Here is a 19,007-nt window from a genome sequence, read left to right as displayed (position 1 = left end):
ACCAATCACAGCCGCTCAATCAGAATGGACTCTCACCTGATTGGACGGTGGCTTGAGTGACAGATGGAGAGAAGCCGCCCATCTTTAAAACACAGAGGCAGAGAAGTGTGAAGACCAACGGCATCCTGGACAGAGAGAGAGAGAGAGAGAGAGAATGAGTCTGTGTTCAATCGGCTGCCTACATTTCATCAGACGTTCACTCGGTTTATTATCAGACTCCATAAAACATTCCTGAAGGTGTTTTTACTACACAAGAGCTTTAAGATCGCTAGAGGAGGAGGAGAATTAATGGAATAAGAAAGAAAAGCAAGATGCATGTGTTAAAACACGAGTGCAGATTCAGATGTATTCATGTAGTTAATGTTTCAAAAATGACTGAATCATTTCTACAAATCAAATCTAGTTGCAGATAACACTAAATTCACAATATTACTGCATTGAAAATATTAGTTTTACAAAACAGGTCAAATTTGAAGTCAAAATCTTGCAATAATTAGCAAATGGGTTGTTGAGTCGAGGATTTGAACAGAATAGTTTATAAATGAATCAATCAGAGTCAGAGTCAATTATGTGAACTGGAACAACTGATTCATTTAAAAAAATTATTATTATTTTTATTATTATTATTATTATTATTAAAAAATTATAATTCAAAAATATTTAAATTCATATTAAAAAGCCATTCATTTAAAACATGCATTGTTTTGTTATTGTTTATTAAAACTAAAACTATTAATAATAATTATTGTCAGTAACTGCAATAAAGTAGAAATAAAATTAAAACCTGAAAAACAAATTATTTAAGTTTAAAACGACTAGAAATGGAATAAAAATTAAAGCTATAGAGATATAAAAACACAAAAACAATACAATAACATAAACTCAAACTAAAATAAAAATGAAAACTGAAAATATAAAAATAAAAGTATTGATTTCTTCAAACATATTTAAATGCATATTAAAAATGCATGTATTTAAAACATGCATCTTGTGTTGCTATTGTTAACTACAACTATAAAAAACTGTTTTCAGTGACTGAAATGAAGTTAAAATAAAATATAAATATTAGATACAATATAAGTTAAAATTAAAGTTCTAAAATTACTAAAACTGAAAAATATATTGTTACAATGAAAACTGAATATATATAAAATAAAAGCTAAATTGTGAGTTGATTTCACATTTAAATGCATATTAAAATTGCATGCATTTAAAACAAAAGCTATATATACAGAAACTTTAGTTTAATATTCAGTTAAGATTTGTATTCAGTGTACAAAAGCTTGTGGGCAAATACTGAATAAAATACTGTTCCTAAACAAGAACAAATGATCAACTGTAAGTGGCACTGTACATGAACATATGGAGAAGCTTGATTGAATTTCAAATGTTAAAACCAAACCCTGCGCCCTTGAATGAATGAACCATCCTGTGCCAAAAGAGAGAGAGACTGAGAGAGAGAGAGAGAGAGAGAGAGAGGAAGGGAGAGAGAGAGAGAGAGAGAGATGGATGGTGTTGGACAGCAACCTTCTCTTCACTGTCACCCGGCAACATACATTACTGGCCTGTAATGGCACAAAACACACACACACACACACACTCACCTACCAACATCCGAGTAATCATTCACACACCCAACGATAAAAAACTCAAATGGTTTCACACACAGTGATTCATAATACGAAATAAATGGGTTTGAAAAAAAAGCCTTTAACTTAATGATTTATGAATGGCCTCATATCATATATTTATCATATTTATGCCAAGGCTGTAACCATGTCTTGAACTTTGTGGGGAAGCTAACTGCACCAGATTCATGACTATTAGATAATGGTCGCTTTTATCTAAAATAATATAGAGTTTAACAGAAGGCAAGGCAAGACAAGTTTGTTTATAGCACATTTCGTACACAATGGTAATTCAAAGTGCTTTACATAAAAGAAAGTAAAATAAGCATGAAGAACAAAAATAAACCAAGCAATTTTATAACTTTGAAAATGATTTAAAAATGGACTTATTTAAAATGATTTTAAAACAGTTAGAATTAAAGGCAATAAAAAAAAGAAACAAATCCATTATTAAGACGTTTTAACTTCAAGTCATTGATTCTGGACAAAACATGACTCCATAATCCATAATCACACTTCCTCCAGTGAAAATGTCCATCTCTTGTTGTCTCTCACATCAAAATCCAGCCACATATTTGTTTAGAGCTGTTTAAACACTGCTTGATCTGTGCAGATTTCTCTCCTGATTCATACCAGAACATTTTTTCACTGGAGGAAGAGTTATTATGAATTATTGACTGGATTTTGACCAGAAGCAATAGTTATCAGCTGTTTAGACTCTCATTCTGACGGCACCCATTCACTGCAGAGCATCCATTGATGAGACACTGATGTAGTGCTACATTTCTACAAATCTGATGAAGAAACAAACTCATCCTAATCTTGAACCTTTGCTTTAAAATGACAAAAAAGTAGCGTAGCCTGTCACTGGATATAATGTGTCAGTCTTTTTACATTTCTGTGGTCACACAGTCAGATATTAAACGTTTATTTATTATATTTAAGAGTAATTTAGTTTTATTAAATGTTATTAATTATCATTTTATTAATTACTTTATGGCCCTGATTTATGCGGCACCTAACTATTTTCACTGAGCTCTGCTTAGATTATTTAGTTTAATAATTGCATTTACAATTAAAGGGACAGTTCACCCAAAGACATAAAAGAAATATATATATATATATATATATATATGTAAATGAACTAACTAGGTTTTAGGGAATTCTCTGAACTGTTTTGTTTGGATAAAGAAATGAATTACAATGTGAAACAAAGCGACACACACCACCAGCAGCAGCAGACGGACCCAAATTCTCAGCGGAGACTAAATAAAACGATCGAAAACCTAATTAGAGCAGTTAGTGTGATGAGTCTAAAATAACGACATCATCTCCAAACGCTGCAATTCAGATAAAATCTCCATCCTGCTTATGTGAGCGTCACAAATGTGCGTTTTAATTTCGCTGAGATGCATTAGGGCGAAATTAGAGCATCATGGGAATTCATCAGAGTCATCTTTCAAAACCCACTTCATCGATTCGCACAGGTTTGAACGAATCACTAAATTACTTAAAAGGGTAAGCTCCAGAAACGCTTCATTATTTGTTTTGGGGGGAAATCGGATTATGTGTGATCGATGCCGTGCTCGTCCAGAGACAGACGCATGGACGGGGGACGAGACGGGCCTCAGGGGCCACAAGACCCCGGCACATAATCTATCGGCGGAGAGTAAGTGGCCAATTAGTCACGTAACTGTACACACACACACACACACACACACACACACACACGTCTGATTTTATATCATGGTGGGAATTTACCATTCACTTCTATCTCTTTTATACTGAGCTCATTTGGGGATTTTTTGATATTATTTTGTTCCTGTTTTCCTCCAGTGTATGTTTTTCTATTGTGGTGTCATAATTGCTTAGCTATAATAAATACTTACATAACAGGGCAATTATAGTTTACTAAAAACTAAAACCATTATTTATTTTTAACTTTAATAAAATAAATATGAAATGAAATAAAACACAATATGTAAATGTATTTTTATTTATTTTTTGCTAATTTTCAAGGCAATATTTATCATTCTCACTTAATTTAACTTGATGTACTAAAATAACTTCAACTGAAAAATTTATAAAAATAAATTATATAGACATTTTGTAAAAAAAATAAATAAATAAAAGAACAATTAAAAAAGACTATAAAAATAACTCAAAGGAAAAATAAATTATTCAAAATATGCATAAAACTACTATAGTATCTAAATGAATCTAAAATAACACTGATACATAAACATTAATTGATTACAATATCAACAAGATTATGAAAATTGATTTTAGTATTGATTGTGATAGTCCAGAAAAAGATGCAGAACTTGAAAATGAGATCTAACAAAAAAAGATGAATCAACACATAGTAAATATATATTATATATATATATGTGTGTGTGTGTGTGTGTGTGTGTGTGTGTGTTATACATGAATGTAAATAATAAAAAATAAATATTAAATTTTATATATACACATGAATAATTATATTAATATATAATTACACATTTAATTCAAATATTTTAAATAATGTGTTTTAAAATCAATTTATAGAATTCATACAAATATTATACAAAATACTAATATATATATATATAATATTATACATAAATGTTATACAAAAAACATTATACAAAATACAATAATTGTATGCATTTTAGTAAGGTGCAAATAATGTACAAAAGATCATTGTTGTGCAAAATGACATGATATTAAAGTGTTCTATAAATGTGGTTGAGATTGAGAACAGCAACATATCCCACATTTCTACTTTACTTTTATCAGTACTAAACATTGGAACCACAATGCATGCAAAACCTGAATGCCTCTATTTTTCAGCACAGATCCAGAAGCTGTGATGTTGTGATGTTGAGATGTTAGATGGCTTTACTCACATGCTGCCGTCGCAGGTCCAGATCTTTCTGCAACAGAACCACAAACTTAGAGCAGAACAGACACAAACCATCCGTCTCCACTGATCTCTCTCTCTCTCTGCTGGTCTCTAAGCCACTACACCTCCTCTCTCTCTCTCTCTCTCTCTCTCTCTCTCTCTCTGTCAGCCGGGACGGGGGATGATTTAACGAGCCCCTCTGCACGTCACCGTAAATCGTTAAGGCAAACCGGCGGGACTCTCATCCAATCAACGTGATGCGCTCGAGTGCATATTTCGCATCCATCTCACCTGAGAGTGGCGCTGGAATTACAAGTGTGTGTTCAGGTGTGATGAACGCTTGCATGCACAAGAAGAAGTTAAACATGATTATGAATCAGGCAACATATGTGGGAACTATGCACTCATCTCAGATGGAAATAACATGCTACTTTGATTTATATGGTACAAGGATGCTTTTATTTTCTCCTAAAACATTAAATTGCAACAGGACCACCACAGCACTTTCACCAGTTTATTATTATGCACATAAGATTTCCAGCATATAATATTTCCAAGCTCAGTTTCCTGCATATAATATTTTCCTGATCATATGCAGTAGTATGAGCTCAATTTCTAACATGGCATTTATCAAATTATCACACGTTTTTAAGATTTAATAACCTTCAACAAGCATAAACAACAGGAACTAAACAGAAGGACAGTGTGTTTTGATATTATGAGATGTCAGAAGTGTCAATTATAAGTGCGTATTTTGATGGACTATTCATTTAAAAATGTTTTAATCACTAATCACTTATAAAACTATGATAAAACATAATATATTTTACATATTTTAACATGTATATCATTTTTATTTATCATAGAAAAACTTGAAGAGCTTATTTTAAGTAACTATTTATTTAAATGTTTCAGTTATTTACAAATATGTTAGCATGTTTAAAATATAAAACTTTAGATATTTTAACATATATGTAATTTATTATATATTGCATCAAATTGCACCTGCATAATAACAAAATATAAAAATATTATTATAATAAAATATTATATATTATTGTTTATACACACATATGTATGTGTGTGTGTGTGTGTGTGTGTATGTATATATATATATATATATATAGATATGATGTAATGATACAAAAACGATATTAAACATTTTGAACCTTATATATGTATGTATACATTTATATATTAAATGTGGGGCAGATTATTTTAAATCAAACAACCTTGTCAAAAAATAAATAAAAAAATTCGCACACATTTTGTTGCCCCATCAATATTTAATATTATAAATATATTTTTCCATCATTATACACATCATTCTCTGTCATATCTCAGCATCTCAGAATAAGAGCATTATATTAATATACTCTATACACAGAAGTAAACATAGTTAGTTCCGAAGTTATCACAGAATGACTGAAGCAATGGTCCTCGAGACATTTCTCTCTGAGACACTGGAGAGAGGAGGTGAAGCTCTCAAAATGACCCTCACGAAACAGCACGAATGAAAGAAGAGAGAGACACCCACCGGCTCGCGTCGCTCCGCTGCTGTTTCTGACCTGATTAAATCGTGACGGTTCTGCGCGCGACGAACGTTTCCGTGTTTCTCCATGTGAATGGAAACAAACGCGCAGATTTACGTTCACATCAGACCGCATCAGTTCAGGCTCCGCCCACAAAAAATCCGCGTCTGGCCGCGCGACGTGACGCGACGCGATATGACGTTAAAATCACCGACGTCACTGCGCGTGCTGCTGTTGAGTTACAAGCTCAGCTCATACATTTCTGCAATAAGATACATTTTTTAATTTTTAAAATAGGCTATATATTTTTCATATATATAAAAGTTTACATATTTAAAATATATTTTTATATATAACATTTTAATTGAATTTAGCATAAATATTAAATGTGATTTTAAATATTTAAAATAATAATAATAATTATTATTATTATATAGGACTATAAGAACTAAAATAAAAATTCTTTTAAGTTTTTGTATAACATTCCTATATTTAAATTTTTTTTAATTTTCCTTTATTATCTTTATTTTATTATTTAATGCATTTTTTTTTATTGTTACATTGAGAATTGATTCATTCCAACATTCATCTTTACATATATTTATTTATTTGTAATTTTTACAGGCTCAGTTGTGTCTCCTGCGTGGTAAATAAAATAATGAAAAATAATATATAAATTGAAAATAATATATTATTATATTATATTTTAAACGTAACGTTAAATTAATTATTATCTTTATTTTATTTTACCTATTTTAAAAAGTTGTATGTTTTATATATTTTATAGTTATAAATTATATATATATATTTAAATAATATTTATTTATTCATTCATGCATTCTGTTCTGTTCTGTTCTGTTCTGTTGTATTTCGTTCATTAAATCTCACACATCATTCCTGTGTTTTGAAGTGTTTTTCTATGTGACTGTATTTGTGTATTAGTGATGGAAGGGTGAAATCTCTGAGTTAGAGAGCCAGCGGGTTAGTTAGTGTTAGTTAGTGTTAGTTAGTGTTAGTTAGATTAGCTGTGTGATTGAGTGTGTGTTTGTGAATGAGGGTCCTGTGATACACTGCTTATAATGTTGTTTGTGTCTGTGATTTACAGTTATAGATCTGCATCACATTTGTAAATCAAACCAGTACAGTTTATTTTATCGATATTTACCTCCAGCGCGTCCCTGACTCATGCATTTTTCTGTGAACTTTAATTAATAGAGTTTATGTGTGGGAGAATAATCAGAGCGTTGCTTTCTTTGCTGATGTTTAATCTTAAATAGACACCACAGCAGTTCCTGAGCTTTTATATGATGCTCATTTATATTTTTCTCCTATATGCAGTTCTTTATCGATTGTATTGCAATAATATTTTATTTGCATTCATGTGTCTGGCAGATGTTTCAATTATATATATATATATATATATATATATATATATAAATAGAACAATAAATAAAGGAACAAATTATAAAAGCAATTAATTTAGTCATTCATTAATTTTTGTTTTTGTTTATTGTTCTATTTAAATATCGCCATAAGTATTTTTTATTTATTTATTTATACATTTATTTATTTAATTTTATTTATTTTTGGAGGAATATAATATAATATTATTTTAGTTTTATGATTTATAAATTTATTTAATATCTTAATAAATAAATACAATTACTTTTTATTTTTAGTTTGATTAAATGAATTACTTAATTTATCTCTATTTGTTATTTTCACTAATGATTTTAACTTTGTTTTTGTCATTTTTAAACTTCTTTTTTACTGTAATATTTATTTATTCACATATGTATTTATTTCCATAATTGTTATAATTATTATTGCTTTATAACATAAATACAAATCATTTAAAATTAAATTAGAAAATAATTATTTTTGTACTACCTAATTTTCCATAGTTTATTATTTTGTAAATTGGTTTTAACTTCTTTTTTTTATTAATTGTTTATTCTTTAATTATTTTGTATTTATTTTCACATTTATTTATTCCTATTTTCCATGGAAATTTATTTCCACATTGATTTATTTATTCATGTTAAGTTTTTGCAGGTTTTGGTTTTCAATAGGTTCCAGATTTAGTTAACTGTCCACTGATAAAACGAGAACAATATTATTTATTCAAATTTAGTTATGGATACATTTTTGGTCTACCTTTCATATATTTATTATTTTCCTTTTTCCCTTTATTATCTTTATTTATTTATTTGTTTTAATTTTATATATTTTTTATTATTTCTTGTATTTATATATTCCTAAATGTCTCTATTGTTATTATTTTATTTATTTATTTATTTATTTGTCATTTTTGCAGTTGTAGTTGGTCCCGTGTGTTGTTGTTTGTGGTGTAATGCTGCCATCTAGCGGCGGATGTCAGTGTTCCGCCTGAATCCAGCAGATATACGCACGCTGCGTCAGCACAATATCTGCTGCGCTCGAACATTTACAGGCGCTTTTACCTCGCTGTTAATCCTTTTAACGAGTAAAACCCTGGCGATTTATAAACCAGGAGCGAGAATGTGACCTTGCTCTTCATCTTCAGATTGATGCGACGTTAGTTTTATTTACAGAATTTACAAACGTAAATCACGTGTGTCTGCGCATATTCTTCACTGCGGCGTCGCTGCACTGACAGAACGTCACCAGCAGGAGGCGCCGTTTAATAGCGTAAAATAAATATTAAATATAATTTCAACACAAATGAAATTATTATAAAAGGAAACTTAGATATACCTACATTTAATAAATCTATGTAGATTTTAAAAATTAAGCATTTAATAATTTGATTATATATATATATATATATATATATATATATATATATATATATATATATATATATATATAAAAATATTCTTCTTTCCTTTTATATATATATATATATATATATATATATATATATACATATATATGATAAAATATAAAGCTGTAATAAATGGATTTAAAAACAGAAAAAGTAGAATAATAGCATATTATTAAAATGCAATCTACAGAGAACTACAGGATAAAATATAATTAAGAATAAATTATATTAGGATGTATATTATCTAACATATACAATTTTTTTTAGCTAAAATACTTAACAAACAATCGCGAAAGGAGATTATATAAACTAGTTATATTTACACATACTTTTATGCTTAAAAACGAAAAAAAAACATTATTATTAAAATGCAATCTACACAGAAATGCAAGAGAAAATGTAATTTATAATAAATTATGTTTACATACAACCCTAATTCCGGAAAAGTTGGGACGTTTTTTAAATTTTAATAAAATGAAAACTAAAAGACTTTCAAATCACATGAGCCAATATTTTATTCACAATAGAACATAGATAACATAGCAAATGTTTAAACTGAGAAAGTTTACAATTTTATGCACAAAATGAGCTCATTTCAATGTTGATTTCTGCTACAGGTCTCAAAATAGTTGGGACGGGGCATGTTTACCATGGTGTAGCATCTCCTTTTCTTTTCAAAACAGTTTGAAGACGTCTGGGCATTGAGGCTATGAGTTGCTGGAGTTTTGCTGTTGGAATTTGGTCCCATTCTTGCCTTATATAGATTTCCAGCTCCTGAAGAGTTCGTGTTGCTCTAAATATGTTGCTCTAAAACCTTTATATACCTTTCAGCATTCACAGAGCCTTCCAAAACATGCAAGCTGCCCATACCGTATGCACTTATGCACCCCCATACCATCAGAGATGCTGGCTTTTGAACTGAACGCTGATAACATGCTGGAAGGTCTCCCTCCTCTTTAGCCCGGAGGACACGGCGTCCGTGATTTCCAACAAGAATGTCAAATTTGGACTCGTCTGACCATAAAACACTATTCCACTTTGAAATAGTCCATTTTAAATGAGCCTTGGCCCACAGGACACGACGGCGCTTCTGGACCATGTTCACATATGGCTTCCTTTTTGCATGATAGAGCTTTAGTTGGCATCTGCTGATGGCACGGCGGATTGTGTTTACCGACAGTGGTTTCTGAAAGTATTCCTGGGCCCATTTAGTAATGTCATTGACACAATCATGCCGATGAGTGATGCAGTGTCGTCTGAGAGCCCGAAGACCACGGGCATCCAATAAAGGTCTCCGGCCTTGTCCCTTACGCACAGAGATTTCTCCAGTTTCTCTGAATCTTTTGATGATGTTATGCACTGTAGATGATGAGATTTGCAAAGCCTTTGCAATTTGACGTAGAGGAACATTGTTTTTAAAGTTTTCCACAATTTTTTTACGCAGTCTTTCACAGATTGGAGAGCCTCTGCCCATCTTTACTTCTGAGAGACTCTGCTTCTCTAAGACAAAGCTTTTATAGCTAATCATGTTACAGACCTGATATCAATTAACTTAATTAATCACTAGATGTTCTCCCAGCTGAATCTTTTCAAAACTGCTTGCTTTTTTAGCCATTTGTTGCCCCCCGTGCCAACTTTTTTGAGACCTGTAGCAGGCATTAAATTTTAAATGAGCTAATTAAGTGGATAAAAGTGTAAAATTTCTCAGTTTAAACATTTGCTACGTTATCTATGTTCTATTGTGAATAAAATATTGGCTCATGTGATTTGAAATTCCTTTAGTTTTCATTTTATTAAAATTTAAAAAACGTCCCAACTTTTCCGGAATTCGGGTTGTACATGCTATAATAAATGTATATGTATATTTTAAACATAGAAAAAAAAATGTTTAAGTATTTTTGTAAAAGTCTTATTGCAATGTGGTCTTCAAGAGGAAATTAATTTTAAATAAATTATATATATTACAATTTCTAATATAAAACAATGTAATGCAGTGAAAAAAGAATCTGGTTTAACATAGCACCTGAAACACTGGCATGTGAAAGCATTTGCTTCAAATAAAGCATGAACACAGATGAGTCTTCAGGAATCCTCTGGCAAGCAAAAATGAGCTTTCAGAATAAACCAGCTGCTAATTTTAGCTGGATATAGTTTGCATTTCAAGCAGCGTCAAGATGAACACATCAGCCTTTAAAGCCTCTGGAGTTAAAGAGAAGAAAGGCTTCATTTAAAGCCTCTCCGTAAATCTGCTCCTCTGTGATTTTATAATTATTTATCCTTCAGCAAGTAAAACTGATTAGTCACACTGTTACCACACTGACAGCATCATTGCAGCAAAACTCAAAGAACTTAGAAACTTCAACCAAAGTGCTATAAAATACTGCAGCATGCATTTAAAACCTTTCAAAACTCTGTGCAAGTAAAATAAAGGAGTTGCCTACAAATGCAAATTAACTACTAGTGTTTGATTCATGAAGGATGCATTAAATTGATTAAAAGTGACAGAAAATACATTTATAATCTTGCAAATAAATGTTTTTCTTTTGAACTTTCTATTCATCTGTGAATGAAACGATGCTAAAAAATTATGCTTTGTGTTACACATAGAAAAACTTTAATAATATTTCACATATTTGACTGTAAAAATGAACGGGAGGTGTTAATGTCTAACTCTGAGGACTTTTAAGATCTCAGTGCGAGTCAGTGATCGTGAACACAACTCACCCTCCTGCTTTATTTATTCACCAAAACTAAAAATATCTTTCAGAAAGCCTCGTGTCTCTGGAGAAAGCATCAGCGTACACACTAATCGCTGACAAACTTATCAAATTCTCCTAATACTGAACTTTATTTGAACCTTTTATAACTTTTGGGCTTTATGAGATTATGAGGATTTGGATCAGATCTTGTGCTAACGGTGTATTTGTGCTTATGGCAGAAAAAAAACCGTGAAACCACACCAGATTTAATCTTTTTTTATTCTTATTATTATTCTTACTATTATTATTTAAATGATGTTTTCCTCCTGTGGCAGGTTCAATGCTCTATTCAGAACTTCTTTACATGATGAACGTGTTCAGAATTAAGGTGCAAACATCAGCAAACGCAAAAGATCTTCCTAAAGTCACTTCAGCATGGCAATAATCAGAACATCTGACCTTTGACCCCCCTGGTTGATGCTGGTGCAGCTCCACTTATGGAAGACTTCTCATAAACCCAGCCGACAGCTGATTGGCCTTTACGTCGAAGGATCTGACCAATGAACAGGTCGATCACATTTAAAGGGGAAGGACTCCAGTAACCAATCAGAAACGTGCTGAGCTATATCAGGGAACGTGGCTGTGTCCAGAATGTCATCCCTGCACACTCACTATTTCTGCAGTATATAGTATGCATACAGTGCACGGTATATTCTTATGCATGGCGTTTACCTATAGCGGAGCGGCTTATTTCTACACTACAGATCGCTTCAAAGCAGCTTCACTCACAGTAATAAACAAGAAAATAAAAGTCTTAAGGTCTTTGCACACCGAGTCCGAAATTCAGTCGTAAAAAATTCCGGAAATCCGATTCGATTTTCTGCGTTTTTGCATTCGTAGCAAGCATTTTGATAGAAAAGGATGACGACTACAGAAAATAAAATGCATGCAAAAATACCTATAATGTTGCACAATGCATCATTTACGAAACAGATTTCAGTAGACAACAGTGTCATTATTTAGTGATGCTAATTCAGTCTAGTTCAATAACAGTGCCAATCTTGTTCAAGCACAACACAATCCCACAATGCAATGCATTCAACCATCTATTTACAGTGCTAAAAATGAACTACACTTTTTCTCCTTATTTAAAAAGACATCTCACACAAAGTTGGATCAAACATGCCAAACAAACATATTTATTTCAGACATCTGCTGAATTAGACATGCAACACAGTGAGAACAAAAAAAAGTAGTACACTACTGATTGGAGCATTGCAAACGTTTCATCTACTAATTTTAAAAAACTATTTGTATTGAGTATATACTGTGCAGGAAGCAGTACGCTAGGACTCCATTCTGAACACAGCATGCGTTTAACAAGGAGTGCGTTAAAAAACACTGAGGGAAAGAAAGCCGGGGCAGTAATTCCTCTGGTTTTAAGCGGTCTAGACCAGTTTAGTTACTCCGAGGGCAGTCTGTGCTTTTGGCAGGATAAAAATGAGAGCAAAATCTCAGATCGTGACATCCACTTGATTCTGAGCACATTCAAAACAGTTTTTGCCTCGCTCTTTTTCAAATAAAAGAGTTCGGTGTGGATGTTTGTCAGAAATCGTCATGATTATGACATCACAACCATAAGCTCATTAAAATATCACCGCCCACATTTAAACACCAACCCCCGTTCAGCGGCCCGCCCCAATAAACCACACCAGTATACCGATGTTCACCGATCATAACAGTTCATTTACATACACAAGTCTCAAAGGTGCAGTAGCAAGCCTGTTTCAGTGACACTGTAACATTATAAGAGGGGATTTAAAGTTAAATGCTACAGAAGTGGAGACTGCATGACAATTCATTCAGTGGAATGAAATTTCAGTCAGAGCAATTCCTGAACCCTCCAGCCAATCAGAGAGCAGTATTCACAAGCCCCTCCCCCTCTGAATAAAAAAAACAGCAATGATTGGGGGACACAATCGATGAGAACATTCAATATTAATGAGGTGAGCGATGTGAGTGAAAGTGCTTTTGGCATTCATAAATCAAGGTGTGATCATCGAACATGGCTTTAAAGCTCAGACTCCCGAAAGAAAACACCCTGCAATGCAAACAGACTCTTGCCAGACTTTGCATAAAATGTAAAATCATGTCCTGATTTTAAGAGACTCCTAAAATATTTCCACAGGCAAGATTTCAGCTTTTTTAAATATTTTTTTTTTTGTTTTTGTTACTTTTGTTTTCGGATGATGTTTGTCGATGCTGAAGTTGCTGTTGTTTGTTCAGGTGTAAGAAAGCATTCAGCTCCAGGGGTGTGTGTGTGTGTGTCTGTGTATGTGTGTGTGTGTGTACATTTACAGGTCAGTGTGTGTGTGGCTATGAGCCTTCATGATTGGTAGAGTCCTGGTTTAACTCTTTCCTGGTCCCCATGGTGGGAGTTCCTGAGTTTTTCCTGGACCGCTGCTTCTCATCAAGATCATGCAGCGACGGCTCCTTGTACATACACACTGAGACAGAGAGACAGATACATGCATCATCATTATTACACAGCAGGGGTTTTGCAACTTGTCATGCATTCATACAGTGAAGGTTGGAGAAAGAATATACAATTTTGCATTATTTTCTAATTCATGTGTGTGTGTGTGTGTGTGTGTGTGTGTGTCTTCACCTTCAATGGGTCTGGGCACGAAGTGTGAGCACGGTTTAGTTTTCTTGACCCGGTTTCCCTTCATGATGATTCCTTCTTTATTGAGTCCGAGGAACCAGGCTCGTCCGCTCTCGTGCTGGCGATACATCGTGGACGAGTAGATCACGTAATAATTCTCAAACACACTCTCCTTAAACTTACACTCCGCTGTGAACGCTTCCTACAGACACACAGAGACAGAGAGAGTTTGAGAGAGATGTTAAAACACAATTACAGCTCTCAGGTGTGTGTGTGTGTGTGTGTCTTTATAGAGTCTTTGTCCCAGTTTCTTTATAAAGTCTGTTGCACGCACAGGTGGAGACGGCCATAAACCAGAGCAGAAACCACCTCAGGTGAACACACACACACACACACACACACACAAACATTTGACACAATTTATGTTTTGTGTAGATTACATACAGTAAACCTGAGAGCACCAGGGAAAATGTTTATATTTTTGCATCAGGAATTTAATAAATCTTTTTCACTACAAATTATATTATTAGCATAATGTGTGAAATCTTAAACTGAAAAATGCATCAATTTGAGAACGTGCATCTTAATATCCTTCAGTGGAAGCAAGAAAATCTCTTATATTTGATTAATCACTAAACTCTGAAATATTTATTTATTTAATCATCGTAATAGAGAGTTTGAGTAATCAATGCTAAGTTTCAAGATACTTAGACATTTTGCTATGCAGCATAATTTACACACATGTAATATATGTACATATATTCCATTTATTAAATACTGTACATAGTCATTTTAAGTGAAAACAAATATGAAAGCTGTAAAAAATCAGAACACAAATATGTTAATGTAAGTGTAATACATTTTTGGACATTATATACCATGTACATTTATCCTAAAACCCATCAATAAATGTTAATAATGAAGTAAATAAAGACGAAAAACATGCATTTATAGAAACTTTCAGATTTTTGTATAAACTGCATGTTCTTGCTAAAGTCGCATTCATTATTAAAATATAGATTGTTGACAAACATGGTTGCTGCATATAATATATCAAAATCATTGTATAGATAGTATTAACATATGTACATACACAAATCTTTCTATAGGGTTTTATATGTGTCATAAACTTATATCTACCCAGAGTATGTATGTATGTATGTATGTGAAACTTATATTTTGGTTACATATATGGCAATATCTCTCTTGTCATATTAGGGCTGTGTTATTATGACAAAGATCATAATTGTGATTTAGTTACGATGACCAAATTTACATTGAATGATGTTTAAACTATTGTTTGAGGCAACTGCATGGCATATTTTTTAGGAAAATGAACAAGCTGAAAACACTCAAACTGAAAAACTTTGAATGCTTTTCTATAATCCTAAGCCTCAAGCGTCAGCTATACACTGGATTGGTTTCTTCTTTAAATAAAAAAGTAAATATATGAATGGTATTATAATGTTATAATGCAAAAAAATTGGAAAACCTTTATGATAATCTGTAGAAAAAATACATTTTAAGCATACAGAATAATTTAAGTGGAATTTTAACAATTAATTTGCGCATAAAACAATTCTATAATTGTGGTATCTGTAACAGAGAATGATTAGAAATTCAAGTGTGTGAAGATTACATTATACAACAAAATGTATGATGTTATTTTAATCAGAGGCCTTATTTTACAAATGAATTGAAAAAGTGCATTATAAAAAGCCCATAGAAGAATCTAAAGAGAACCCATAACTTATTAGTCGTACCTGAGAAGGTATCTTTATTTTCAGATATCTGTCCATTTCCCATGTTTTACATGCAATCTCTCACCTTTGAACCCTACTGTAGGCTCTATCTCACACACACACACACACACACACACACAGGGAGATGTGCGCTCTTTGCCATCTCAGCATCTCAAAGCACTTTAACAGATTAAACGTCGCCACTAAATAACTGGTTTAAAAAGCTCACACACACATACAACCCTGATCTACAACATCCAGACAATAAAACTGCTGAACACACTCCGCAAAACACAAATTACAACACACCAGTCTATGGGGTGGTGGGGGGGGGGATTCAATGGAATTCACAAATATAAAACTCTCAAACTTAATTTAAAAAAAATGAATTCAGTAAAAACATGAAAATGACAACGAACTGTGATCTCGTTATCGTTATCAAATGCTAATATGAGTGTTAATCTAGTAAAAATGTTCAATGCATCAAAATACATTTACAAAACTTATTTAATGACAAATATCACTCCTTGCCAAAATACACATAATGAGCACAGTTACAAAGAGTGCAAATAAATATTGTTCTGCAGGATCCATCATAAAAATTACTTAATATAGCCGCACAGCTGTATTATTACCGTTATTGCATTCATTTTCAATCAATTGTAAGTTATTTCTTGCATTACAACACTCACAAACACACACACTCACACACACTGACTGTCACACTTTGGCTGACATTCATTATCACACTAAAACTGAGTTAATTAACACTTTCTCACCCCAAAGATAGAACACCATCCAGAACAGCTGATCTTGACACACATAGACATGTGTAATGTCACACAACACTACGTATAAACCTTCACTGATATGCATTTCTATAAGTTCGGTCTCTATGAGTCATAATGCATCAAAGATCAAGCTGCAACGGCACAACAATCATGCTGACCTTTTCTCCGATTTTCCAGAATGACTTGTTTTAAATCAAACCAGCTCTGAAATCAACTGAGCATTTGATTCAAATGAAAAGTATGCAGCTTTTGTGTCTTTTTGAATCTTTTTATTTAACACTGAAGCACAATTTATTATGAACAAACTTGAAATCACTTTTTTTCCCCTAAATTTTGTACTGATGTGGATATAAAATCTGCGAGATGCTGTGAAATTCGTTTAATGGAGATTAGTGTTCAAGTCTCTGATTGCTGAAAACATCATCAAATCACATGAAATATTTAACAAAATCAACGGAAAATGTGCAGAACTTTATAAAATGACAGCCATATTTGTTTTTTTAATCTGTCTGGGTTTTGTGTCAATGCACATTTACAATACAAACACAATTTATAACAATTATGAAGAAACTTGAAAATGCATTTGTGTATGATTTTGCCATATTTTGTGCTGATGTTCAGATAAAATCAGCAAAATTCTGTGCAACAAATTAAAATATGGTAAACTGAGCTGAAACTACAAGAGTCTAATTGCTAAAAACATCAAATTAGCTGAAATAGTTAATAGACAAAGAGAAAATGTGCACAACGTTGTACAATTAGAAATCTTGAATCACTCTGGGTTTTCCATTTACAATTCAACAATTAAGTACAATTTATTATGAACAAACTTTAAATCACACTTACATATAAATGTTTTGGGGCGTTTTTTCCAATATTTTGTGCTGATGCAGATACAAAATCTGCAAAAATCTTTAAAATAAATTTCAATTTGGTAAAATATTTAATGAAGCTGATAGCAGAAGACTCTTATTTATTTCAAATGTTTAATAAATGAACAGAAAATGACAGTCATTTGAATTATAAATCAGTCTGGATTCTGGATCAGTTTGCATTTCTAACTTTACAATTAAGCACAATTTATAATGCACAAACTCACTGGTTTTCCCCATATGTTGTGCTGATGGTAAAATATAAAATTCTGAAAGTTGAAATATTTAACAAGCGAACGGAAAAAGTGCTCAACTTTGTAAAAAGCCAGCTATCTGAATTCAGACCCGCTTTCTTTCATGTACGCCCGGCTGGTGCTAAAATTGGTTTGCAATGGAGATTTGAAATGTCCTTTTTACTTACAGATGGGTCATGACAGCGGCCCATAGTGCTGCCATGAGAGTGAAAGTCCTTTCACACTGTTCACAGCAAACTGACAGCTGTGTGTGTGTGTGTGTGTGTGTGTGTGTGTGTGTGTGTGTGTGTGTGTGTGTGTGTGTGTCTAAAACTACACTGCTTGCTCTCTTTATGAACCAATGTAGTTCAGGAGCTACCCTTGAAATTTTAATAGAACAAGTCAGTGAATTATGAATGTAGACAGGAGCAGAGTCGCTCTCTCCATCACATGACTGCCGCTTCCAGAACCTTCCCGCTGTTGTGTTTTAGACTACATGAGAGAAAGCTAGTGTTACAATCCTTCTTTTGTCTTGTATTTTCTGCACTGAACACATCCAGAAACATAAATGCTCAACACCACAAGAAACCACACAAGTATCACTACAACTTTTATAAAAATGAAGGCAAAATTCAAATCATTCTTTAGTTTTAAATCATTTTTACATTCAGTATCCCATTCAATTTCCAACATTTCTCTCAATTAACAAAAACTTCATATAAGGTATTTAAGACTAAAATAGTCAAGCTGTTTTTACATCCTTCAGATATTGTACCATTAGAACAAATTGCATATTACTTATGTTTATATTTTGTATCGCATTTATCAATATTTATATTGTGTAAACAAATAGCATAAATATTAAATATTGATAGATGCTATATCAAATGCATACAGGATCTACTAATATAGATAAAACCTACTTATCATACTTGCAAATATGGAGGACAAAACCTGCAAAATTCTAAAATAAAAATTTTATAAATATAAATAAATTTTAAATAAAAATTTACTTTAAAATAATAAAAATAAAATAAAACATAAATACAGAAAATAATAAACTTGCAAGTTTGGTTGATTTAAATAAAAAAAATATTTTTATTTATTTTATCAAGTCATTTATTTCTTTATTTTATTCTTGTTACTTTTAAT

General features: G+C 32.1%; 2 protein-coding genes across 7 annotated transcripts in view; both read right to left on the bottom strand.

The window, feature by feature from the left end:
• The window catches only part of LOC132107682 (interleukin-1 receptor accessory protein-like), a 28,445-nt gene extending 23,280 nt beyond the window's left edge, over positions 1 to 5,165 (bottom strand). The window contains exons 1-2 of one of the 3 annotated variants that reach the window (XM_059513824.1): positions 4,520 to 5,165; positions 37 to 125 (exon numbers count right to left, since the gene is read on the bottom strand). In XM_059513824.1, coding sequence (XP_059369807.1) covers positions 37 to 125; positions 4,520 to 4,590 — 160 coding nt within the window. In that variant the 5' untranslated portion in view covers positions 4,591 to 5,165. Of the gene's footprint in view, positions 1 to 36; positions 597 to 4,519 lie in introns of those variants that run through there. The other 2 variants (XM_059513822.1, XM_059513823.1) reach the window with 2 other exon arrangements.
• Positions 5,166 to 11,812: 6,647 nt separating this feature from the next.
• LOC132107681 (fibroblast growth factor 12-like) overlaps positions 11,813 to 19,007 on the bottom strand; it is a 44,919-nt gene continuing 37,724 nt past the window's right edge. For all 4 annotated transcript variants that reach the window (XM_059513820.1, XM_059513818.1, XM_059513819.1 and 1 more), the window contains exons 4-5: positions 14,221 to 14,419; positions 11,813 to 14,059 (exon numbers count right to left, since the gene is read on the bottom strand). In XM_059513820.1, coding sequence (XP_059369803.1) covers positions 13,929 to 14,059; positions 14,221 to 14,419 — 330 coding nt within the window. In that variant the 3' untranslated portion in view covers positions 11,813 to 13,928. The remainder of the gene's footprint in view (positions 14,060 to 14,220; positions 14,420 to 19,007) is intronic.

This window comes from Carassius carassius, chromosome 28 (assembly GCF_963082965.1).
Source record: "Carassius carassius chromosome 28, fCarCar2.1, whole genome shotgun sequence".
In the NCBI taxonomy this organism is placed as follows: domain Eukaryota; kingdom Metazoa; phylum Chordata; class Actinopteri; order Cypriniformes; family Cyprinidae; genus Carassius; species Carassius carassius.
This window is presented reverse-complemented; position numbering and strand designations above follow the sequence as displayed.